Below are 26,322 nucleotides of genomic sequence, written 5' to 3'. Positions count from 1 at the left end.
TAGCGGATATCTGAAGTTTCACTGGGACTCCTGACAGGCCAGAGCCTGTTTGGCTCTTGTAGCCTTGAGTGCCGTGCAAAGGCACTTCGAGTGCCATGCATGGCACTAGTGCCATAGATTGCCTACCGCTGTCCTAGACCATCTCCTAGAGTTGAACTCCTGACCAAATTCCAAAAGTGTCTCAATTCTTGTCATCCCATAGCTGCTCAGTGAGCAGTAAATTCATAAAACACTCCCTGTTGAGTGACCTAGGGTTTTAGTTTAGCTAAAATGTATTTGTAAATAACCTTATTAGAAAATAGCGTTGACAATTACTATATCATAATAATAAAAAAGAAAATATGGATAAAAATATTTTTAAAAAACAAATCTATTAGCACATTGCAGTGTGTTTTGTGGAGGAAATATCTTGCCCAACTAATCTCCTGGGTTTCTTTGAAGAAATTAAGAGAGGAGACTAGATGAATGCAAAATGGCTGCATTGGGTCCACGGGATATCACTTGAATATTTACAGAAAACAGAAAGTTATAAGATAACAGAAAACTAATGTGAAATCAGCTGCAAAAGGCAGCATCATCTTTTAAATAAAGATGTACATTTATGCCTTAATTTTTGTATGCTTTTTAAACTATAAACTTTTTTTTTCCCAAAGCACTTTAACGAGCTGATACCTGGTAGATTTACATTATTTATAAGAACTATAACCTGTAACAAGAGTAATTATGTTATTTCTTTTTCCTGTGCACTTTCTTGATCTCCTTTACATGCATCAATCATTGCTTCTGGATGTGACTATAAAGTATGAGGCTCCTTCTGCAGTTTCCTGTGGCGGAGCTGTTTGGCTACTTGGGTTTGTGGTGTTTTGCATGTCATGACCTACTATTTCTACAAACTGCTCATTTCCTAATTTTGCTACTTTTCTTTTCCCAATGAGAGCATTTTAGGTTTAGCACTGTGTTTCTCAGACATGCCTATGCTACTGATCATCTTGTTGGAGGTCACAGTCATCTATTTACATAAAGCCAAATCTCTTCTCAGATTTCCATTTTTGCTGGGCTGTGCTCTGTGACTCTGATTACTGAGCTGATATGTCTGCCACTCTATTTCAAACAAAGATGGCAGCTGGAGGACAAGCACAAGGCAGTAGCACTGTGCTGCCAATCACTCACTGCTCTAATCATATTGTAATGATAAACACACAGTATTGGCTGCTTTGGACCTCTAATGTTCCATAGTGCTGCATTATCTGTTTTACAATCTATTTTTACCAGTTTTACAAATATCTATTTCACACGATGCTAAATTCTATTTACACTGGATGGATATGTTTCTACACATTTTACCCCAAAGTTAATTTAGCTTATAAGATGCAATATGATTTATTTTTATAGCGATAGACAGACATATTCCTGTAAACACATACATTAATACATAGATATACATATGTCAATATATGATCTTCAAAATGTATTGTGGGACAGATTGAAATTTCAAATCTATGACCAAGATCTTTTTATACTGGGCAGTGGGCAATAGATTAAATCAGTGTACACTTCATAATACACTTTTCAATTTGCTTTTAAGAAACATGACACTGAAATATTACACACACAAACATACATATTCACAGACTGGTACAGCCCAATGACTGTTATTCAATTACAAAAGTGAAGATTTACTAAAGTTTCCTGTTCTAAAAAGTCAATCAAAGGGGAAGTAAAGAGCTAGGAGTACAGATTTGTATCCCTTTAAATGGACTGCACTGGTATAATTATCATGAGTTATAAATTTACAAAACAAAGTAATTTTCTGCCTGATCTGAAGATTATTTTTGAAAAACAAAATTTCAGCAGCCAAACTCGAATGTAGGGATGTGCATGGGCAAAAAAATTGTTTCAGTTCGGAAATTAAGGTAAGTAAAAAAAAAGAATTAGTCTGCTTCGGCAATTCGGACCAATGGCATTCGGTTCGGCACTTCGGACATTCATAAGCATCCGAATGGCATGTCTATTGCTCATTTCATTGGACAGGGAATAGTGAAACTGGATTGGGCAAGCAAGCATTACATTGCACAAAAGGAATTTGCTTAATGGTCAAGATTCCCTTTATCGTTCACGTAATTTTCCCTCCCTCTCTCTTGTTTTGCCACTTTTCAGAAATCCGAATCACTTCGGCACTTCCGAACTAGCAAACTTCATCACTTCGGACATTCGTAAGCATCCGTTTGGCATAAAATTCGTACGAATGTACATTTGGAACAAAACGAATTGCACAGGTCTACTAGAATGTTTTATATGCATCTAAAGTATTAAATAGTACTCTTCAAATGCAGAAAGTCAATAGCAATAAATACAAAGACTAGAAATGTAAAAGGTTTATTATATTGAAAATTTCTGTACATCATGTATATTCACGTCTTGCTTTTATTGGGTACATCTTCCTATGTTAAAGGGTTACTTCAACCACCATTGCCACTACTGATATTAGAGGTGGTCATGGTGGTAGTAGTCTGTTTATGCAGTGTCTGATTAAAAAGCTACACATATAAATATATATGCACTTCTGTGCTGGGGACCAGTTGCACCTGTGACACAGTTCCAGGCTGCCTAATGTCAATTTTGTGAATAAATGTCAATCATAAACACGCACAGCACGCTGGCAACATAGGCATTGGGCTTCTCCATGGCAGGCTGAGACTGCAAGCAAGAGTGGATGTCCCCTCCATACTTCCTCAACTGCAATCTTCCCGCTTCCCTATAAAATCAGATTTTTCCTACTACATTTAACACTCTCTCTGGCTTCTCAGTCCCTTTAACCTCCCCTTGCCAGCTCACACCGCACACATGTGCTTTGAGCCAGTTAATGCGTCCAATCAAAGGCTTCTTTGTACAGCTGCCGTGACGTCTGGATTCAAGGTATGTAATATTTTCTACTTATTTAGCTTTTAGGGGAGGTAGGCCTACAGACAATTAGAAGGGGTGGGAGTTTTTGGCTTCACCTTAAAATTATCACTTGCAGTATAATAAATAGTGATATGAAAGTGAATACTCTTTTCTCATAATTGATTTTCCAACATTCATTTAACAAACTTCAAATTGTGTAGAAAAATTACAACTTCTTAAAAATGTAAGGAAATTCAAAAATAAGTACTTGGATAATGTGACAAACGCCCCTTTGTCTGGACGTTAGCCACTAGCTCCTGGAGGAGTGTGGAGGCTAGCCTCCTGCCCACTGACTATGGGCCATGCTAAAAGGCTATTAAAAGACTTGGTTCTTGGGATTCCCTTGGACTATTCGAACTGCGGACCACCTCTGAGCTTATTGACCTTTGTCAACCTCTCCTGACACTCCAACCAGATTGGGTTTTAATTGTGCGGCTGTGTGGCCGCCGTTCATTTGCATGAACACGTGGGAACCGTGTGGCGGCCATCTTGTACTCGAGAATGTAGGCAGCGATGATTGGGCGTCGATCGCATGGAAGTAAAATCTGACACAAACTCCCGAACACCGCTGAACTTGGACGATCGCCTGCTCATTCCCCACATACGTCAGGAGAGCGCTATTCGGTAGGTTTGTTTGTATGCTTCATACGAAGAAACGCTACCGAAGCCAGAGTGTGCGTTCAGTATTTCGTTCGCATGGAACTCCTGAAGTTAACCGGCAAAAGGACAAAACGCCCTGAAACTGTTTTGGGCATAAGACCTTGTGTTGTTAGAACTTCCCCACGGTGGTGTTTGAGCTGTGTTCGTGGGATCTGAGCGTTTTTCGGATATGTTGGTCGCTCAGATCCAGGCTATCCGGGGATGTATAAACTATGGGGTTCCAACGTGGGAAAAATATATATTTGTGTGTTTTCATATTTTGTCATTTTATGCTTAGTCATGGTGACATGGCATTTTGGGGACGTTTTGTAGGCGTGTTTATGGGTTTGTTATGGGTGTGTTTACTGTGTCCCTGTATTGTATAAAAGCAGGCCATTGAGCCTGGATTAAACAGAGTTGTTTTACCCTTCATCAAGTCTAGGCTGATGTTTGGGGAACTTGGGCTATAATTACTACTGCGCTTGGGACTCCGGAGATTCATAACGGATATACTCAGCCAGAGTATAGGGGAGCTGTTACAGATTGGTATAAAGGTCTGTATATATATTTTCCAGAAAAAAATAGAATTAAGAAACACAGTGTTTATTTAAGGTAATAGCTAAAATAGTTATAGCCCTGCAGAATATATCGAGAAATTCAATTTTCTCCATTCCATAAAGTATAACCTCTGCACATTTTGTTTTAAAATATTTACAAAATACAATGCAAGGCGTGGAATATAACCCTGTAATGAACTGTAAGAAGATATAATCTCAGGTGATTAAGAAGATAAAGTGGATGGCGTTAAGGGTGAGTTCTAATGTTTAGTAAAAGTATTTCCTCTAAGTTCTACCTCATTGGTTTTACCTTCAACACAGGCTTGTTGTCGGTGCCCAGAGTGTCACAGTCTTACAATACAAAATCAAAGAGACCATAACATGTTTATTTAGGGTAAAATTGACGCCCATTCCGCACACTTGCTGTTTTTTTTTTTCTGGTATATTAGATCTAAATCTTAAAATCTGTAGACAAAATGATCAGAATGTCCCTTAGTGCAATACTTATAGTGTTAATTATTCTAACATGACATTTATGTGGCAATATGTTCTGCATTTAAATATAGAGACCACAAATAAGTAGAAGAAAAAGAGCAGACATCAGAAGAAAGTTTAATCTATACATATTCTATTGAATTTTGATTTCTGAACTGTTAGAATTATTCAGTAAGCTTGAACTCAACTGGAAGTGTCAATTCCACATTCCCTTACCTCGCTGAATGGTATTAAAGCTTTTACTGAAGTTAATAGTGGTGCAGAGATAGAAGGAAAAAAAAAAGGAAAGATCTGTATGGCACTTCATATTCAGTATTCTGTATTCAGGGAAACATTGCTGTCCTCGTTGCACAGGTATGTTTATGACACTGCAGGGGCTGAATGTAATTAATCAACATCTTTGTTTAGAAGCACTGCTTACAGACCAAATGCCATGCATAATTGTAATGTCTAAATTGTTTTCAGAGTGTGTTTTTTAAGAGGAACACATAATAAAATGGCTGCGGTCGGTGCAAATCGTGCAGCCAATGAGTAGAGGAGATATTTTACGAGAAAATGGCAGGGTTTGTTATAAGGTATGGAGGCTTGCTCTGAGCTGCCTTAAACGGACGTGAAGATACCAGCGATACTAGCGATACAAGCTCAGCACTAGCACTAATAGAACTTACCAACTCTATTTGCACAAAGAAGAGTAGTTTATCCAGTACGGAGAGAACCAAAAGGCTAGGAAGACTAGAAATGTGGTGGCAGATGATTCAGTTGAAAAAAAGAAGAGACAATGTTTTGCCAATATGCAGAATGCTATACAAATTGATCTTTTCCAGGTGATTGGATTCAGCATGTTAAGGGCTAGTGACAACATGGCAGGCAGAGCTCACATTGGTATACATGACTAAGTTACTGGTGGCTCCAATTAGACAGGGAGTTATATCCCTGCTACCATCATTAAATGAGCTTTGTTTTTTGTATATGATTGAAACACGCCCTTTAGTTCAAGACTACAGTTTGATAAAACAAATATATTTCAAAAACAAAAAAACAAAACTGGGGGCGGAACTTCACCGCCAAGTGGAGTAGTCGCATCCATCCACAGATCCGACCAAGTGGCTGAGTTTAAGCCTAATATTCCGTGATACAGCAGTGCTCTTTGTGGGGGTGGAGTTGGGTCAGTGGGGACTCTTCAGACGCAGTCGTAGAGGTAGGTCTGTTTTGCGGGCTAGCGGTTGATGAGGGCGGGTAACGTGGCCAGTCTCCCAGCTTCGAAGTCCTGCAGGATCTCGCAGATCCCCTCTCCCTTGCTTGGACCAGTGGAGGATATCCCGGCCTACCACAGCACTACCCCAAGCCTGGTTCTACACAAACAGGCCCTGGTAAACGGGCACAGGCACAAGAGACTAATGCAACTTACCTTACCTAAGATGGCGGCTGTTTGCAATAATACGGTTCCTGTACATCGTGCTGATCTCACACACCACTGCAGCAAATTGCTAACATGCTTTGACCACCTTTGTGCAGCATTCTGATGGCCACTGCACCACAGCGGTCTACTCCTCATCAGCTTCATCATGCCGTTTCAGCATCTAGGACAGACCCGACTGGGTCCCATCGGAAACAAGGCAAGAGGGTTGGAGAAGACCTCTCAGTACATGACAGCTGAGAGGTGGACATCCAACTACCCCCGGCCGGCTCTTGTCTCTCTGTCAGACGCGGCGAGGGAGCTGTGTTCTATCTGCTCCCTCTCGCCGTGCGCCGTTTGCTGATGCTGGGAGCCGGAATATGACGTCATTTCCGGCTCCCGGCATCAGCAGACAGCCGCGCGGCGAGAGGGAGCAGAGAGAACACAGCTCCCTCGCCGCGTCTGACAGCGAGACAAGAGCCGGCCGCACTGAAGCCCCACTGGACCCCAGAGACAGGTCCACGCCAGCTCTCCAGGTAGGGAGGCTGGGTGGACATTTTTAATTTTAAAAAAAATATACAAATATTTTTTATGTATATGTGTGTCTGGGAGTGTGTGTGTTGGTGTGTGTATGTGTATGTGTCTGTGAGTGTGTGTGTGTGTGAGTGTATGTATGTGTGTGTGTGTCTGGGAGTGTGTGTCTGTGTATGTGTCTGGGACTGTGTGTGTGTGAGTGTGTGAGTGTGTGTATGTCTGTGAGTGTGTGTCTGTGAGTGTATCTATGTGTATTTGTGTGTGTTGGTGTATGTGTGTGTGTGTGTGTGAGTGTGTGTGTCTGTGAGTGTATGTGTCTGGGAGTGTGTGTGTATATGTGTGTCTGTGAGAGTATGTGTGTCCATCTGTGAATTTGTGTGTGTATGTGTGTGTGTGTCTGTTAGTGTATGTGTGTGTCTGTAAGTGTATGTGTGCACCTGAGTGTGTGTGTGTACGCGTTTATATATGCATACAAGTTTTTTTTTTTTTTTTGGTGGTGGGGTGGGGGTGGAACTCGAGTGAGTTCCCACACTTTATTCCCCAGGACTTGACCCCTGGTCTGGGTGCAGTGTACCTGTGCCACTTGTACTGCAATGTAAATCATTGCAGTTTTTGAGAAACTGCAATGATTACTTTGCAGCACTAAAACTGCCGCTAGTGGCTATTTATCAGACAGCCACCAGAGATGCTTCCAGGATTCTAAACAACATGTTAGAGTGTTATACCTTAAGTAGGAGGAGCATTAGAAGTGGCTTAAAATGAACACTATAGAAAGCAGAACAACTACAGCTTAATGTATATAAATATATATATATATTTTTTTCATCATACATTACCTTTCTTGCTTAGAAATTAAGTATTCTTATGCAAATATACCAGAAAGAGTGATATATATTTTTTTCCCTCCATGTGGAACATCTTATCTAATTATAATTTAAATGTATTTGCCATGTGTTTTGAAAAAAAAATAAAGCAAACAAAAGTAAACTTTTCATTTCTATTTTAATTATGCAAAGATGTGTTTAGTAAACTTTCAGCATTATTTAGATGTTACTCCCATACAAATGTCTTCATTTTAATATTAATATCACAAAGCGAAAGTCCTTTTCCTCATGCATTAATGAAATTCATTAGCATGCTTTTACTTATTATATATCCACATCCGGCAGTAAAGTCACTAAGAAGATGCTTCCTGTGCAGTTTAATAAGGTTGTGACACTGTTCCTCAGGGATATCTTAGTTATTTATTTAATTTAAAACATCCTTCAGGAAGAACATTTTTAACTTCATTATATTCTTTTTCCCCATTTTCTCAAAGCTCCCTTGAAATTTAAACCTCAAATACTCCCTCTGGAAATTATGATTTCAACATATTCACACTATTGAGTTTATATAGGGAGGATTACAAATAGCTACAATTTCAATTTAAAGGACCACTCCACACTGAAAAAAACAAAAAAAACAGAACCCCTCTTAGTTTAGTACATATACCCTCAATGAATAAATGCATGTATATGTTTATGTATGTATTCATTAGGGGTACAGTCTAAAACAGCTTGCAAAAGCTACTGTTCTTATGACTACAGCCTTTGTAAGCCCTCCCCTTTTTCACAGGAAGTGACTTTCAGTCACCTCACAGATAATTGTCCAATCAGTGGCTTCTCATAGAAAAGCCTCTGTTCCATTCTATTTCTGGTTTTCTCTCCTCCCCCCTCCCCGAGTCAGAGTCTCCCTCCCCCAATCTGTGTCAAAGCTTCCCTCATCCATCCCCTCAGTGCGTCAAAGCTTCCCTCATCCATCCCCTCCATGTGTCAAAGCTTCCCTCATCCATCCCCTCCATGTGTCAAAGCTTCCCTCATCTGTGATGTTTTGTACAAATCAGACAATAATTCCTGTATAACGAAGTACTCACTTTATTAATACATATATGACAGGATCTTCATATTGCTGCCTTGTTACACAGGGTTTCTGCAGCCGCCATTTCAAATCCCTGGAACATTCCACCAACCGCCAACAGGAACAGGAAGTAAAGAACCAAAAGAAAGGAAGTGCACCATTTACAGTCAACAACAGCCCAACTGCCCAATGCCCATACATCACAATACATATACAATACATACACTCACACACTCACACACAGCCCAACCGCCCATATATCACATCTCCTTCCTTTCTCAACCAAAGAAAGAAAACAAAATAGTAAAAAGTCAACAATAATAAAATAACTATTTAAAAATGTGTCCTTAATCTGCATCATTCTGTCCATCATCTTCAAGATCTACAATCTTTTTTTCAGGACAGCTTATTCTACTCCTACTAGGATACCATTTCCGCCTTCTCACTGTGGAGTTTCTCCGACTATAGTCCCTTAATGGAACTTCTGGTTGCCAGCGGTTTGTGGCTCTTCTCTCTCTTGTTGAATGGCCAGTATTTTCATGACCACATCCTTCATGGTTATTTGAACTGTGGCTTGGCAGTTCTTGTTCCTGAGTTTCATGGGGTATTTCCTCCAAATCATCCCCTATTACATCATGAGTATCTGTACCAGGTGTATTGCAGACTTCAGAAATGTCATCATGCCAAACTCCATGCCAAATATCAGTGTCTGGTTGCATGAGTGGCCCTACCCACTTTGATAGGTTGTCTGTTATACGTGGTCAAAGTTGATTTGTATGTCTCCGTGTGTAACATCCATCAGAGGTTAAAACTTTATAGTGCGCCGGCCCCAGAACTTCCTTTATCACTGCTTCTTTCCAACGATTCTCCTGATGATATACACGCATCCAAACAGAATCCCCTGTCTGGTAACAACGGCCTGCTTTTCCGACTTGCATCTTCGATTGTTGCTGGATGACCCTTTGTTGAATCTCTGGTTTTAGCAGATCCAACTTTGTCCTGAGTTCACGGCCTAACATAAGGCATGCTGGAGGTTTTCCAGTGGTTGGATGAGGTGTATTTCGATACTGTAGAAGGAACTCAGACAAATGATGTTCAGATCTCTTTCCTTCTGCTTTCAGACTTCACAGAAAACCCTTTAACGTTTGAACAAAACGTTCTGCTTGACCATTAGTAGCAGGATAATACGGTGCTGTACGATGATGTCAAATACCATTTTCCTTGAGAAAAGACTGAAATTGCCCAGAAACAAACTGCAGTCCATTATCTGAAACAAGCACTCTGGGCAAGCCAAATGTTGCAAATAGTTTCTGTAATGCTTTAACAGTAGCTTCTGCAGTGGTCTGCGACATGAATAGAACTTCTGGCCATTTAGAATGTGCATCTACCACAATGAGATACATTTTATTTTCCACTGGTCCAGCAAAGTCTATGTGAATTCTCTGCCATGTTGATAGAGGCCAGGTCCAAGGTTGTACAGCACCATGTGGCAAGTCACGCTGTGCTTGTGCACAACCAGTGCAACCTGAAACATAACAAGCAATATCCTCATCAATGGTTGTCCACCATACATGACCTCTTGCCTTCTGCTTCATGCGGACTATGCCAGGATGACCTGCATGTAAATTTTCAAGAAGCTGTTGTTGTAACACAAAAGGAATAATACAATATTTCTCCCCAGACTAAGCAGCCATCTCAAATTGATAACTCCTGAGCTCTTGTTTGGAATGACTTGAGATGTATTGGAGTCTTTAGTGGCCACCCCTTGCGTACAAAAAAAAGTATTTTCCTCAGCAAAGAGTCCATGGTTGTCTCCTGTGCAATTTCTCTGGCTGTTATCACCTCACTAAAATATATTGTAGATCTTTCTGTGGTAGTTAATTGTGAATCCATTTTCAATGGAAGTCTAGAGAATGCATCCGCATTAGAATGCAGAGCGTTTGGACGATATTGTATCTGATACTGATAAGCCCCCGGAGTTAAGGCATACCTCTGAAGTCTTGCTGCTGTCGTGATTGAAATACCTTTCTGTGGGTTAAAAATTGTCAATAAAGGTTTATGGTCCGTAAGCAGTGGGAAGGGTCGACCATATATATAAAGATGGAATTTCTTTACTGCCCATACTATTGCCAGAGCCTCTTTAGCTATTTGAGAATATATTTTTTTTGCAGCTGTGAGCGATCTAGAGGCAAAAGCCACTGGCCTGTCTGTCCCATCAGCCATGGAATGAGACAGGACTGCTCCCAGTCCGTAATTCGATGCATCACAAGCAACGGAAACAGGCTTTTCCAAGTCGTAGTGTACTAAAAGACGTGAACTATGCACTAGTTCTTTTGACTTATGGAAAGCTGAAGCACATTCTACTGTCCAGCGCCATTGTCGTTTACTCTCTAGAAGACGATGTAAAGGGTACAGGACATGAGCTAAAATTGGCAAAAAACGGTTGTAATAATTTTACAGACCTAGATAGGACCTTAGTTGTGTCACATTTTGTGGAGTTGGAGCATCCTGTGATACCTTGACCTTCCCATCTGTTGTATGCAGCCCATGTTTGTCAATTACATGAGCACAAAATTCAAGACGATCCTGCACGAATTGGCATTTATCCAAATTCACTTTCAATCCATATTCCATAAGTCTTTGCAAAACTGCCTCTACATTCTGTTTATGTTCCTCCTCTGATTTATCCATCACCAGCATGTCATGTGTCAAAGCTTCCCTCATCCATCCACTCCATGTGTTAAAGCTTCCCTCATCCATCCCCTCCGTGTGTCAAAGCTTCCCTCATCCATCCCCTCCGTGTGTCAGAGCCTCCCTTCTCCCTCCCCGTGTCAGACAGCCTTCCTCCTCCCTCCCCGTGTCAGACAGCCTCCCTCCAACCTCCCCGTGTCAGACAGCCTCCCTCCAACCTCCCCGTGTCAGACAGCCTCCCTCCTCACTCCCCGTGTCAGACAGCCTCCCTCCTCACTCCCCTCCCTGTGTCAGAGCCGCCCTCCTCCTTCTGACATAGAGGCTCCAGTCTCACTCCCCACCTGTCGCTGTGTCAGAGCCTCTGTCCTCCCCACCAGCTGACTGGTTTTACATAGAAACATAGAATGTGACGGCAGATAAGAACCATTTGGCCCATCTAGTCTGCCCAATTTTCTAAATACTTTCATTAGTCCCTGGCTTTATCTTATAGTTAGGATAGCCTTATGCCTATCCCACTCATGCTTAAACTCCTTCACTGTGTTAACCTCTACCACTTTAGCTGGAAGGCTATTCCATGCATCCACTACCCTCTCAGTAAAGTAATACTTCCTGATATTTTTAAACCTTTGCCCCTCTAATTTAAGACTATGTCCTCTTGTTATGGTAGTTTTTCTTCTTTTAAATATAGTCTCCTCCTTTACTGTGTTGTATTTATGTATTTAAATGTTTCTATCATATCCCCCCTGTCTCGGTTTTCTTCCAAGCTATACATGTTAAGTTCCTTTAGCCTTTCCTTTTAAGTTTTATCCTGCAATCCATGAACCAGTTTAGTAGCCCTTCTCTGCTCTCTCTCTAAAGTGTCAATTTCCTTCTGGAGATACAGTCTCCAGTACTGCGTACAATACTCCAAGTGAGGTCTCACCAGTGTTCTGTACAATGGCATGAGCACTTCCCTCTTTCTACTGCTAATACCTCTCCCTATACAACCAAGCATTCTGCTAGCATGTCCTGCTGCTCTATTACATTGTCTGCCTACCTTTAACCCCTTAAGGACACATGACGTGTGTGACACGTCATGATTCCCTTTTATTCCAGAAGTTTGGTCCTTAAGGGGTTAAGTCATCAGAAATAATCACCCCGAAATCCCTTTCCTCAGATGTTGAGGTCAGGATTCTCAAATATTCTGTACTCTGCCCTTGGGTTTTTACGTCCAAGATGCATTATCTTGCACTTAACTACATTAAATGTCAGTTGCCACAACTCTGACCATTTTTCTAGTTTACCTAAATCATTTGTCATTTGGCTTATCCCTCCTGGAACATTAACCCTATAACATACCTTAATATCATCAGCAAAAATCCATACGTTACCATCAAGAACTTCTGCAATATCACTTATAAAAATATATAAGAGAATGGGTCCAAGTACAGATCCCTGAAGAATTCCACTGGTGACAAGCCCATGTGTTGAATATATTCCATTGATTACAACCCTCTGTTGCCCGTCACTCAGCCACTGCCTTACCTATTCAACAATATTGGAATCCAAACTTAAAGATTCCAGTGTATTGATAAGCCTTCTATGTGCAACAGTGTCAAGAGCCTAACTGAAATCTAGGTAAGCAATGGTTTCCATTACCTTCCCCACTACTGAAGTAAGGCTTACTGGCCTATAGTTGCCCGACTCCTCCCTCCCTTTTTTGTGAATGGGCACAACATTCGCTAACTTCCAATCTTCTGGGACTACTCCTCTTAATGATTGGTTAAATAAATCTGTTAATGGTTTTGCTAATACACCACTAAGCTCTTTTAATAACTTTGGGTGTATTCCATCAGGTCCCATTGCTTATCTTTACTTTTGACAGTTGAAATAGAATCTCTTCCTCTGTAAACAAACATGTAACAAATGACTAATTTGTCCTTTTTCCTAACTGAGGCCCCTTTCTTTTATTTTTATCTGTAAATACTGAACACAAATATTCACTGAGGCAGTCAGGTAGACCTTTATCCTCTTCTAGATACCGTCCTTTTATTTTTAATCTAACTAATCCTTGTTTTACTTTCCTTTTCTCATTTATGTATCTAAAAATGCTTTGTCCCCTTTTTTACTGACTGTGCTATTTTCTCTTCTGTGTGTGGTTTTAACAAACAACATTGATCTTTTGACCAACATTCAAGTAGGTGAGCACTTGGAAAATAGTGATCACAATATAGTGTCCTTTGAAATAAACTCAAAAAAACAAAAGCACATGTGTTGTACTAAAAGATATATTTTTAAAAAGGCCAATTTCTATAAGTTAAGGGCAGCTTTACAATACATTGGCTGGCATAAACTCTTTAGTGAAAAGAACACTGAGGATAAATGGAACATCTTCCAACAAATATGTCTTAGTAGAGAAGTAAAACAAGAGATTAAAAATAAGAAAAGGGCATTTCAAGCATTTAAATCGTACAAATCAGATGCATCCTATAAAAGATATAAGGAAGCCAATAATGCATGCAAAAAGGCGATTAGATTCGCTAAGCTTCAAAATGAAAAAATGATAGCCAAAGAGAGCAAAACCACCCCCAAAGCATTCTTTAAGTACATAAATAAAAAAAAAATTAAAAAAAAAATGAAAGTGTAGGTACACTAAAAACTGAAATGGGGGTGTTAGTTAATGAAAACCAAGAAAAGGCAGGAATTTTAAATAACTATTTCTCCTCCATATATATTAAGGAAGAACCCATGGCAATAGATGTGCAAATGATTGCTGCCAAAAACTTGCAGAGTAATTGTAATTGGTTAACTCAAGACAAGGTGCTGCAGCAACTAAAGAAAGTTAATATAAACAAAGCTCCAGGGCCTGACGGTATTCCTCCACGAGTACTTAAGGAACAAAGTGTAGAAATAAGCGAACCTCTGTTTTTTAATCTTTTTTTAAGAGTCTTTTCTTTCAGGAAGTGTTCCAGGGGATTGGCAATAGATGTGCAAATGATTGCTGCCAAAAAACTTGCAGAGTAATTGTAATTGGTTAACTCAAGACAAGGTGCTGCAGCAACTAAAGAAAGTTAATATAAACAAAGCTCCAGGGCCTGACGGTATTCCTCCACGAGTACTTAAGGAACAAAGTGTAGAAATAAGCGAACCTCTGTTTTTTAATCTTTTTTTAAGAGTCTTTTCTTTCAGGAAGTGTTCCAGGGGATTGGTGGAAGGCAGATGTGGTTCCTATATTCAAAAAGGGTTCAAAATCCTTGCTTGGAAATTATAGACCTGTGAGCTTAACTTCTGTGGCTGGGAAAATATTTGAAAGGTTATTAAGGGATAATATTCAAGAATTCCTTGAGAAGAACATGGTTATCAGCAAAAATCTGCATGGTTTTATGAAGCACAGGTCATGTCAAACTAACTTGATTGTGTTCTATGAAAAAGTAAGTAGAAGTATAGATTAGGGTATTGCAGTGGATACAGTTCCAAACAATAGATTAGTGTTCAAACTCAAGGAAATCGGTCTAGATGAAAATGCTTGTTCTTGGGTAGAACATTGGCTTAAAAATAGAGTACAAAGAGTTGTCATTAATGGTAAATTTTCAAGCTGGACAGAGGTAGCAAGTGGTGTCCCTCATGGTTCTGTTTAACATGTTTATAAATGATCTTGAAAAAAGCATTGAAAGTCATGTTTCAGTTTTTGCAGATGACAAAACTCTATAAAATAATACAATGTGAGCAAAATATTACTTTGCTGCAGAGGGATTTAGATAGGCTGGGGGATTGGGCACTCAAATGGCAGATGGAATTTAATGTTGAAAAATGTAAAGTTATGCACTTTGGCATAAAGAATGCACAAGCAACATATACCCTTAATGGAAGCAAATTAGGGATAACAACACACGAAAAGGACTTGGGAATTGTTATAGACAACAAACTATGCAACAATGTGCAATGTCAATCAGCAGTTGCTAAGGCCAGTAAGGTATTGTCATGCATGAAAAAGGGCATTCATTCTCGGGATGAGAATATCATTTTGACTCTTTATAAATCCCTGGTAAGACCACATATTGAATATGGTGTACAATTTTGGGCACCTGTTCTAAAGAAGGATATTATGGCACTAGAAAAAGTGCAGAGGCGTGCTACAAAATTAATAAAAGGAATGGAAAATATCAGCTATAAAGAAAGGTTAACAAATTTAAACCTCTTTAGTTTAGAAAAAAAGTTGCCTGAGAGGGGATATGATAACATTATACATATATATTCGGGGCCAATACAAACCACTGTGTGGAAATCTATTCACAAACCGGACTTTACACAGGACACGAAGTCATGCGTTTAGACTGGAAGAAACAAGATTTTGTCTAAGGCAAAGAAAAGGGTTTTTTTTTTTTTTACTGTAAGAACAATAAGGATGTGGAATTCTCTGCCTGAAGAAGTGGCTTTATCAGAGTCCATACAGATGTTCAAACAGCTACTAGATGCCTACTTGCAAAAACAGAATATTGAAGGATATAATTTTTCAATGTAGGGTAATAACTGCTTGATCCAGGGATAAATCTGGATTTTTTTTGTTGCAAAATTTGAAGTTCTTCAAATAAGGTTTTTTTTTTGCCTTCTTTTGGATCAACCGCAAAAAAACAAATGTGAGGAAGGCTGAACTTGATGGACGCAAGACTCTTTGCAGCTATGTAACTATGTAACCTTTAGTTGCCGATCTGTGGGTAGAGGATTTAGTTTCCTCTACCCGGACTGATAGGGAGTGAGAACACTTCCCGTCAGTAAGGGTAGAGTAAACTAAAGATCCTCTACACCCAGATCGGCAACTAAAGATCAGCAGGGGAGGAGAGGGAGGCTCTGACACAGGGAGAGGAGACTGGACAGACGATGCAATAATTGCAGTTGTTTTAGCCAATTTTGTAAGACAGGCATGCTCTATTAGAAAATGCCTGCTACTTCCGTTAGCTCAGTGGAGCTAACTGAAGCAGGAAGTGAATCTCCCCAGCTGTTTGATTGACAGCTGGGGAGGTGTTTCTATTTTTGTATATAAAAGTGCTAATTTCACAATGAAATTGGCACTTTTATAAACTAAGATTTTAAAGGGATACTCCACATCCATATAGCTATTCAGCACAAAGAAGTGCTCTGTGGGTGTAAAGTGCTCCCAATTGTTCTGAATTCAGTGAGACAGTCAATGTGTTCTTCTCTAGTGTCCTGGTGTCTAGTGTACAGAGAAACATTGCCATAAAGTAGAATGTGAGTGCATCGTTAGACCTACTCATGTGGAAACACTTTAGCACTGTTCCACTTTAGCTACTGGTAACTGCACACTAGACATGCATGCTGTTTTTTTTTCTGTTTTTTTATGGAGGTGTGTTTACTCAAATGGGAAATTTTATTAAAACTAAAAAAGTCAATAAAGTAAAAAAATAATAATACACATTTAAAAAAATATATAATACTTACTCAGAGGGCATGCTTGTCATAACCAACGATCTTGTAGTCTAGAACATAAGCAAAAAGGTTGAAATTAATTAAATTCATTCACACAGACTTATGACTTCTAAATGCCTCTGTAAAAAAAAGAAAATTATCAAAAAGATAAGATCTTTTGGAGACAAGGTCATAACCAGGAAAGGGAAAGTGTACAATAACATTGCTATTATACATTTATCATGTACCAAAATACTCAGACGCAATGTGTAACGAGACTACCGTGTAATTAAAATATCAATAGTGAGTATGATAGCTATTTCAAAATAATATAGTAAATCTTACTGACCACAGCTTTTTCAACCACTTTCAACTTTTTTACCATGTAATTTACCACCTAATGTTGGAAAACTAGTCTAGTCTAGATGACAGTACTGGAGAGAGGATTAAAGGAATACTATAATCAACAAAACAACTTTAGCTTAATGAAGCAGTTCTGGCGTATAGACCATGCCGCTGTTGTCTCACTGCTCCGTTCTCTGCCATATAGGTTAAATCACATATGTTTCTGAATATACAGCCCTAGCTACACCTCCCCTTGTTATTACACAGCCTACATGAAAACAAATGGGTTCATTTTCAATCACATGTTAACTTACTGTAGAAATACTTATCGCCTGTTCTATAAATTTTACTTTTTCCATATACAGAAGGGTCCTGCAGGTTCTAGAATGCTATTAACAGAGCAGAAGAAAAATTCTAGACTAAGCAAACTGTGCAATACAGGAACCTAGAATATCTAGGTTCCTTTAAGGAAGTATTTAGGAGTGCTGTACAAGTCGCATACAGGAAGGTGTGACTAGGTCTGTATAAACAAAATAATTTAACTCCTAAGTGGTAGAGAAATCATGAGTAACAATGGAGGGACGTGATCTATACAAAAAAAACTGCTTCACTAAGCCAAAGTTGTTTTGGTGCCTATGGTATTCCTTTAAGAGACATCCTCGCTTGGGACTGCCAGTTACATGTATAGGACTAGAACTCCTGCATTTTGTAGAAACCAGGCATTAACCGATCCTGTGAGAGACAGCTGTAGAAGGATATAACTGAACACTCTGAAACCAGAGTTGTATTCAGATTGCCTTGTTGACATTTTAATCAAAATACAGAATTATAATTACAAGCCTATAGGGAACGCTGTCAAATTGCATTGTATTGGTTTATTCCTGATTGTCACGCCACATTTAGGTACCCACTTTCTGCTCACTCCAAAACTGCACAAATGACTGACACTAATCAAGTAAATGTTAAATATATAGGTGAAGTCAAATCATGTTCAAAAAAATAGAAAATATATGGCAGAGGATAAACTAAAGCCAGGCCTCAACAAAATATACATTTACTGGAGAAGCTAACTTATAACTAATGTAACATTTCTGATCGTGCACTTTAAAATTAATAAATAAACTTGGAGCAGTAGAGTAATGTTCCCCCTAGCCCTGTTAATATTATTGAAACATTTACTGCGTTCCAGTTGTTTCCATGTTCAAGGCTTAATTATTGTTCCGTGATGGTTTGGGTATGCTAGTGTCCACTTGGGCATGCACAGAGAAATACTATACAAACACATATGTGTTTGGCCAAAATCTTCCTTAGTACAGTATTCTTGTATGTACAAATCATGAGATGCCATACAAAACCATTTTGTGGGATCCCCACACCACGAACTCTAGTTATGAAGTCAGATTAAAAGTCACAGAGATTGTGAGTTGGCAAAGCATGCTCTCCCAGACACATATATAAACCCTCCCACACATATACAATTAACCAAACAGACACATTGCTCTTCCAGACACACATAAAAATCACAGTGATATATACTGCTACATATACCCCAAAACATACACTGCCACAAACACATAGAAACAAACATAAGTAAACTAAAAATACATATGTAATCCAAACTTCTGCTTGCATACCGTTTGGGTGCTGGAGGATGGCTTTTCAAGGTTCTCTAGCGAGTACTGCTTTACATGGATGCGCAGTTTAAGTAAAAGTGCATTCCTCCCAAAGCACCAATGCCAAGCTGCCGAGCCCATAGACAAGGCCAAGCTGTTCTGATGTATCAAAAATCCTGGTGCTCTGTTAAATGTGGTTTGCTTTGGGGAACTAATTCTATGGATATGCTTTGTTTTAGTTTTTTAGTGACGCATTTTGCTAGATGAAGAATTTATTCCTTTTCAAGCCCCTTATGTACCTTAGTAATGCAAGTCTACTAGTTTGACCTTCGGACAGAATGTCTCAGAGAACACTTGTGAGATATAGAACTGAATTGTCTGTCACTGTAGTATTGAAAATAAAAAATATATTTAATCGGTATAAAGAACCATGAACAATATAAAACGAACAAGAAAAAAAAAAAAAAGGTGAGTAAAAAATATATATAAACCCACTCAAAAAACAGGGGGGAGGATAGATAAATAGCTCAGGGAGCAAGGGAGAGGCTTAAATAGACGGTATGTATAATGCTTAAATAGGTGCACACAAACAGTGGCTATTTAGAAGCTTGCTCCTAAAACCCATATAGCATAGGGGACCCCCCCAAAACAATGCTGAGACCAAATGAATCCTCAGTAGGGAGGTATACGCTAAAGGTAAGGAGACATACTCGTCACAGTTAAAACGGCTATACTGGAGGATAAAGTGACTCAAAGTTACAAAGTAGCTAAATACTGTCTGTTAATAATGAGGTACATCCATAGTTGAGGTAGTCGTTGTGAGCAGAGGAAAAGCTCTCAAAAATGCCTAAATAGATGCACACAAACAGTGGCTCTATAGAGGGTCACTCTTAAACCCCATGTAGCATAAGAAACCCCCACAGTATGCTGAGATCGAATCAATCCTCTGTGGGGAGGTATTAACTACAGGTAAAGAGGCATATTCGTCACAATAGAAACGGCTACACTGGAGGATAAGGTTAACTCAATATTACACAGTAGCTAAATGCTATCTACTAGTGATGAGGTACATCCTCAGTTAAGATAGTCGATTAAACAAAGAAAAGCTCTCAATGCCCTACATAACGCTCCAATCAGGCTAACAATCTTCCCCCCAGTAGCCGTTTCTATTGTGACGAATATGCCTCTTTACCTGTAGTTAATACCTCCCCACAGAGGATTGATTCGATCTCAGCATACTGTGGGGGTTTCTTATGCTACATGGGGTTTAAGAGTGACCCTCTATAGAGCCACTGTTTGTGTGCATCTATTTAGGCATTTTTGAGAGCTTTTCCTCTGCTCACAACGACTACCTCAACTATGGATGTACCTCATTATTAACAGACAGTATTTAGCTACTTTGTAACTTTGAGTCACTTTATCCTCCAGTATAGCCGTTTTAACTGTGACGAGTATGTCTCCTTACCTTTAGCGTATACCTCCCTACTGAGGATTCATTTGGTCTCAGCATTGTTTTGGGGGGGTCCCCTATGCTATATGGGTTTTAGGAGCAAGCTTCTAAATAGCCACTGTTTGTGTGCACCTATTTAAGCATTATACATACCGTCTATTTAAGCCTCTCCCTTGCTCCCTGAGCTATTTATCTATCCTCCCCCCTGTTTTTTGAGTGGGTTTATATATATATATTTTTTACTCACCTTTTTTTTTTCTTTTTTGTTCGTTTTATATTGTTCATGGTTCTTTATACCGATTAAATATATTTTTTATTTTCAATACTACAGTGACAGACAATTCAGTTCTATATCTCACAAGTGTTCTCTGAGACATTCTGTCTGAAGTCTACACTTTTTCCTTTTTTCGTTAAATATTATAAGGGTTATCCCCTTTCGAGATATAAACTGGACACACTGAAACTATTCCAGTTCTAGGGATTTTTTCTTCCTTTTTCTTACTAGTTTGACCTTGCAATCCTTTATCTTACTATATGGGGTGTGAAACAGGAGTATTATACAACAAAAATTAAATGGTCTGCATGAGCGTTTACAAACCATGATGTTTGGGGCCACAAGTAAAAAGAGGTGCTTCTTATTTATCACTTTGCTCAAGAATAGCAAACAACAATTGGTCCACTGCAAAGGCAGAGCCCGCATGAGCCAAACACAGCCCTGGCCAATCAGCATTGCCTCCTAGAGATGCATCTGTATGATGAATTTTCAGTATCTCCATGCAGAGAGTGGAGACACTGCGCAGCACTGTCCCAGGAAGCCCCTCTAGCAGCCATATGAGGAGTGGCCAGTAGAAGTATCTCTAGGCCGTAAAGTAAACACTGTCTTTTTAGACAAAAAGCCTGCAGGGACTGACTATACTCACCTGAACAAATACAAATAAGCTATAGTTGTTCTGGTGACTATATTGTCCCTTTAAAGATATTTTTTTCTAACTTTTGCGCAAGCTATAATGTTTGGTTAAAACAGCAAGTCTGTATTTACTTTTTTTAATATATCAGAACCCTCTGGTAGTACTTTGACCAGGACCATAAACTAACCTCTTTATTATAGAGGACAATTCATCTTCATCAATACACGGAACCTTAAAAGGCTGTATGAAGCCCTAACTGAGAATGTTGTATAATTCCATTAAAATGAAACAAGACTCCAGAGACCAAAGCGCCAATGGTTTTGGCCTTTATATAAATAATAACATCTTAAAGAACAACTTAATGTGCAATAAGAAGAAAATATATCAAACATGCATGTTAAACTGTTATGGAAAGAATAATGTTGGCAGAAACAGGAGATGTACGGTCGAGCCAGAACCAATCCATCATCAATTAGAGATCTGTTCTCACAAAAACATGAACCTGCCCTGTTGTGTGTGACTTGTGACTTGATTGTAGAATTGAAAAATTAGATGCAAGTCGATCTTGGATAAAAAATGCTTTATCCCCCCCTATGGAGGTTGTCATGTAAAAATTTGTTTTGGCTTCATTTATTTGGCTTTATCCCATAGGATTGACCGCAAAATGATGGAGACCTGTTGCTTCAAATATTCTGATGCAAGTCACAAATAGGGCATTAATATAAAGTCAACATTATAAAAATATTCTTAAAATTGTATACATTAATTACATTTTATAATTATGAATGTTAAAGAACATTTTTGACTCGAAAAAAAAAAAAAAAAAACATAAGAGACATAAAACAAAACAAAATACAAACGGCTTCAGGCTAATACAACCACATTAAGATAAAACAAAACAAAATAAATACAAAATATATTTAACCGGTACAGTTGGGAGCTAAAATTGCAGCTAGTCAGGACTTATATTTAGATAAATGTATCAGTTTATTAATCCCTATGGTCTTTTTCAAACACTAAAGACATTTATACTTTATTTTTTCATATAAATAAATTACAAACAAAACCAAAAAAGTAAAAATAAAAAAGGTTTAAGAGTCTTACTGATCAGCTCACACCATCAGCGTAATTTTTTGAAGGATCAACAGTAGACACAATTACCTTTTAGAAAGCCCATTGCACAGTGCAATGTTGAATTAAGTTTTGGTTCTTAAAGTGACACTATAGTCACCCAGACCACTTCAGCTCAATGAAGTGGTCTGGGTGCAATGTCCCTCAGGTTTTAACCATTCACATATAAACATAGCAGTTTCAGAGAAACTGCTATGTTTACATTGGGGGTTAAGCCAACCTCTAGTGGCTGTCTTCCTGACAGCCGCTAGAGTGGCATCTGTGACGCTGGATGCGAATTTTGCAACCATAGGAAAGCATTTAGAAATGCTTTCCTATGGACTGTTTGAATGCGCGCGCGCGGCTTTTGCCGCACATGCGCATTCCACTCCACTCAGGAGCTGACGTTGGCGGGGGAGGAGAGGTCACCAGCGCCGAGGGAGCCGTGCGCTGGATAAAGGTAAGCTGCTGAAGGGGTTTTTAACCTCTTTAGCACCACGGGAGGGGCACCACGGGAGGGGCACCCTCAGGGCAATATAGTGTCAGGAAAACCGCTTTGTTTTCCTGACACTATAGTGATCCTTTAAGGATTAATGAGCTCATTCAGTATTTAAAGTACTAATGGTTCATTTAACACTTTCAGCTATGCATATACAGCTCAGTTTGTGACATCATACGCGTGTCACAGTCGATTCTATCTGGGAGTTCTATCATAAAGACAATAGATAGGTTGGGAAATAAAGCTATCTGGCAGTTAGATGTTACCTGAGGTAAGCACCATAAAAATGACTTTAAAGAGGAGTTCATGTGATGATATATTGATAAATAAAACTATAATTATAGACAATTAAATTATTCACCTGCTGGAAGATTATTAATGAAACAAGTCTAGCAAGGCAGAATTTCTTTTTTAAATTCTCTATAATTTTGCTTAGGTCATTTAAATAAAAAGTTAGTAGTGTGGAAACAAGTAAGGGGTTTACAACAAGATCAAAGCGATTGGATCCATAAGTGTTATCTATGACAAATTATGTTTTAATATGTTTATTTCAATAAACTTAAATGATAAAACAAGCTTTGAGAGAAACGCCACTGCCCAAATAAAATGAATCACTGTTTAGTAGATACAACCCCAATTAAATCATGCATGTATTTAATTATGCATTTTTTTCCATTGGGGTAAACCTAAAAACGGCTTGCAAAAGCTACAGTTCTCTTGTCTGCTGCCTTCGCAAACCCTCTTCTTTCTAACTCAGCACAGACCTACTGTGATTGTCCAATTACATACTTCACAATGCATCTCAATGTGAAGTCTTTGCAAGTCAGGTGCTCTGCGCAGTTGCCTGCCTCTTGAGTTTAGCTCCAGTGACCTAAGCTACCAGAAAGCAATAGAGCCAGATGTCTGATTGAAAGCCAAGGGGACGTGACGAGGTTAATTTATAAAACTTTCACATATTAAAAACTGCCTTTTTTTTTGGGGGGGTGGGGGGGGGGTGGGGGTTACACATCACCATTTCAGCAAGCTAAAGTGGTTGAGGGGTCTGTGAAGTCCCTTTAACCATTTGCTTAAATTATTTGGTATATTCATGTTTAAAATAAAGAAACCGGACTATTCTAGATTTGGCAAATCACACCTGTAGCTAAAATATGAACAATTTTAGTTATGCTTACATTTAAACTTATAAATATTTTGCTATGTAAATTAACTTTATTAACAAGGTAATTGTGTATTATATATACATACACACAGATCAGCCACAACATTAAAACCACCTACTAATATCGTGTAGGCCCCCCTCATGCTACCAGAAAAGCTCTTCTATGTTGAGGCATGAACTCAACAAGACCTCTGAATAGGTCCTGTGGTAACTGGCACCAAGACATTTTGAGTCTTTAAGTCTTGTTGTTCCAGCACATTTGGATTGAGATCTGGGGACTTTGAACACCAAGGCAACACCTTTACACTTTATCATGTTCCTCAATCCATTCCTGAACATTTCTTTTAATGTGGCAGGGTGCATTATCCTTTTGAAAGAGGTCACTGCTATCAGGTAACACCAATTCCATTAAGAGGGTGTACATGGTCAGCAATAATCTTAAGGAAGGTAGTATGTGTCAAAGTATCATCCACATGAATTCTAGGATACAAGGCACCCCAGTTGTTCAACAATTTGAGCAACAGCAGCTCTTCTGTGTGATTGCACTAGCCTTTGTTGACCATGTGCATCAATGAGCCATGGGTGCCAATCATCATGACGCCAGTTTTGTCCTTCCTTGTATCACTTTTGGTAGGTACGAACAACTAGTTATCGGGAACACTCCACAAGAATTGCTGTTTTAGAGAGATGTTCTGACCCAGTCGTCTGGTCATCACTATTTGAGCTTTGTCAAAGTCACAGAGATCTTTTCGCTTTTCCATTTCTCCTGCTTCCATCACATGAAATTCAAGAACTTAACTTTCTGCCTCATATATACCATCCCTTGACAGATGCCATTGTAACAATATAATCATTGTTATTCACTATACTTGTCAGTGGTTTTAATGTTGTGGCTTCTTAGTGTGAGAGTCTGTGTATTATTATTATTGGTATTTATATAGCGCCAGCTTATTCCGCAGCGCTTTACAGTAATGTATGTGTATATACATATTTATATATAATTGAGTGAGAATGTTTTACAAGAGAAACATTGCTAATGTTTCATGGTAGATTGATCGTTTACAAGAGTTCAGGGAGATCTGCCAACACTGAAGCTATTTTAATAGTTGCTTCGTTCTAAAGATTTTTTTTAAATTTATCTGAATCTGACCAATTCGATGGCATTGAGTAGGAATACGCCCTCCTTTTCTTATAAAATGTGGGCAATGTGCTAAACTGCAATAACTCACACAGCCAATAGATTAACAAACATGTGTTAAGATTATCACGCTGTCACGTTTTGCAATGTCAACTTTACAGCGCTCTTACCAAAAGTGCCAAAATCCCAGCTTTTCTTACTGAACTGTACTATAAATATGTCAGCCATGCTATGCTATAACATATTATAATTCAAAATCACCCAAGGAAAGAAGAATACATCAGTTCGGTAATTACAAAATAACCTGATTGTGTCCACATCTCACAAAAGAACATTAATAGACAACATGCTTTTAACTTTGATAACAATATGAGACCATCTGGACATGTTGCTCTTTTTTTAAATTAACACTGGACAAACAAGATAAGAAATATTATTAAAAAAAAATCCAGAATATACAGAGGATCTGTTCAGATTAGTCCATGGTTTCTAACCAGGATTAGAATAAATATTAAATCACCTGTGGTTCTTGCCAGACTGGGATGAACTGTAATTACGTAATAAAACCGGTATACCGTTTTGGTTATAGATATTGATAGATGACCAGAATTAAATCCTTAAAGTGATACAGTTCACCAGAGTAAGGATGAATAGAGGAAGGATATGTGAGAAAAAAAAAAAAAAAGTCTCATAGCAGCAATGATTAAAAACTCAAGGATCAAATTGGTACATATTTTAAGAAAAGGAAAAAAATAGGCTGATGGCACATGTTCCTACTGTTCTCGGTTTGGTGGGTCCATCCTGGATTTAGGCTCCTGTCTCACAAGACTTAGAATAATCCATGGTGTCCTGCATCTGGGGACAGCAGATAACAGCTAACCATCTGCATAGTGTACTGGCAAGTATGCTGATTAAACCCAGAGCATTAAACCATGCCCAGACTACTTCTTCAGTTCTCAGGGCATGTGCAGTTCTGAGAATGGCCAGACAGACAGGCTATCAGTCAGCATGGTGTGAAATCATTCCATGCGGACACTCCTTTACCATTGACCCCAGTGATACAACTCATGTCACTGGCACACTTCTTATAGGCATGTCTATTCTCCATCTTACTTTCATAACTCCCAATGTTGGGAGGTATGTCGATGGTACTAAAAACAGACTTGAATTTGTGACACAAATACATTTTCATGTGAGGAAATTTTTATTTGAATGCCAAAGGTAAAGGTTGAGCTACTGGATGGATCATGAATATACCACACGACAGAAGGGTTCATGTTTTGCATAACTCTCTTTACTGAAAACTTTTGCAGCACAGATGCTAAACAGAACAACCAATCAAAAAACTACACATTCCACAAAAGGCCCTGCCAGTTTAAGCTCCTCCGCATTCTTTGCTGGTCCTGCTGGCACATGTCAGAGTATTATGTCCTTGTGACTTCTTTCTGTATTTAGCTTATTTTTATATTGTATTGTTACCGTAATATTTTTGATTAATTAACCCCCACTACTGACTGCCTTTCCTATGTGGCACATTATATACTTC

At 38.9% G+C, this 26,322-nt stretch overlaps 1 protein-coding gene across 1 annotated transcript in view; it reads right to left on the bottom strand.

The window, feature by feature from the left end:
• Positions 1 to 26,322, bottom strand: part of MCPH1 (microcephalin 1) — a 440,996-nt gene that overhangs the window by 255,168 nt on the left and 159,506 nt on the right. Inside the window, exon 10 of the mRNA XM_063442914.1 lies at positions 16,588 to 16,625. Coding sequence (XP_063298984.1) covers positions 16,588 to 16,625 — 38 coding nt within the window. The remainder of the gene's footprint in view (positions 1 to 16,587; positions 16,626 to 26,322) is intronic.

Source organism: Pelobates fuscus, chromosome 2, assembly GCF_036172605.1.
Source record: "Pelobates fuscus isolate aPelFus1 chromosome 2, aPelFus1.pri, whole genome shotgun sequence".
In the NCBI taxonomy this organism is placed as follows: domain Eukaryota; kingdom Metazoa; phylum Chordata; class Amphibia; order Anura; family Pelobatidae; genus Pelobates; species Pelobates fuscus.
Note: the sequence above shows the minus strand (reverse complement) of the source record. Positions and strands in the feature narration are given on the sequence as shown.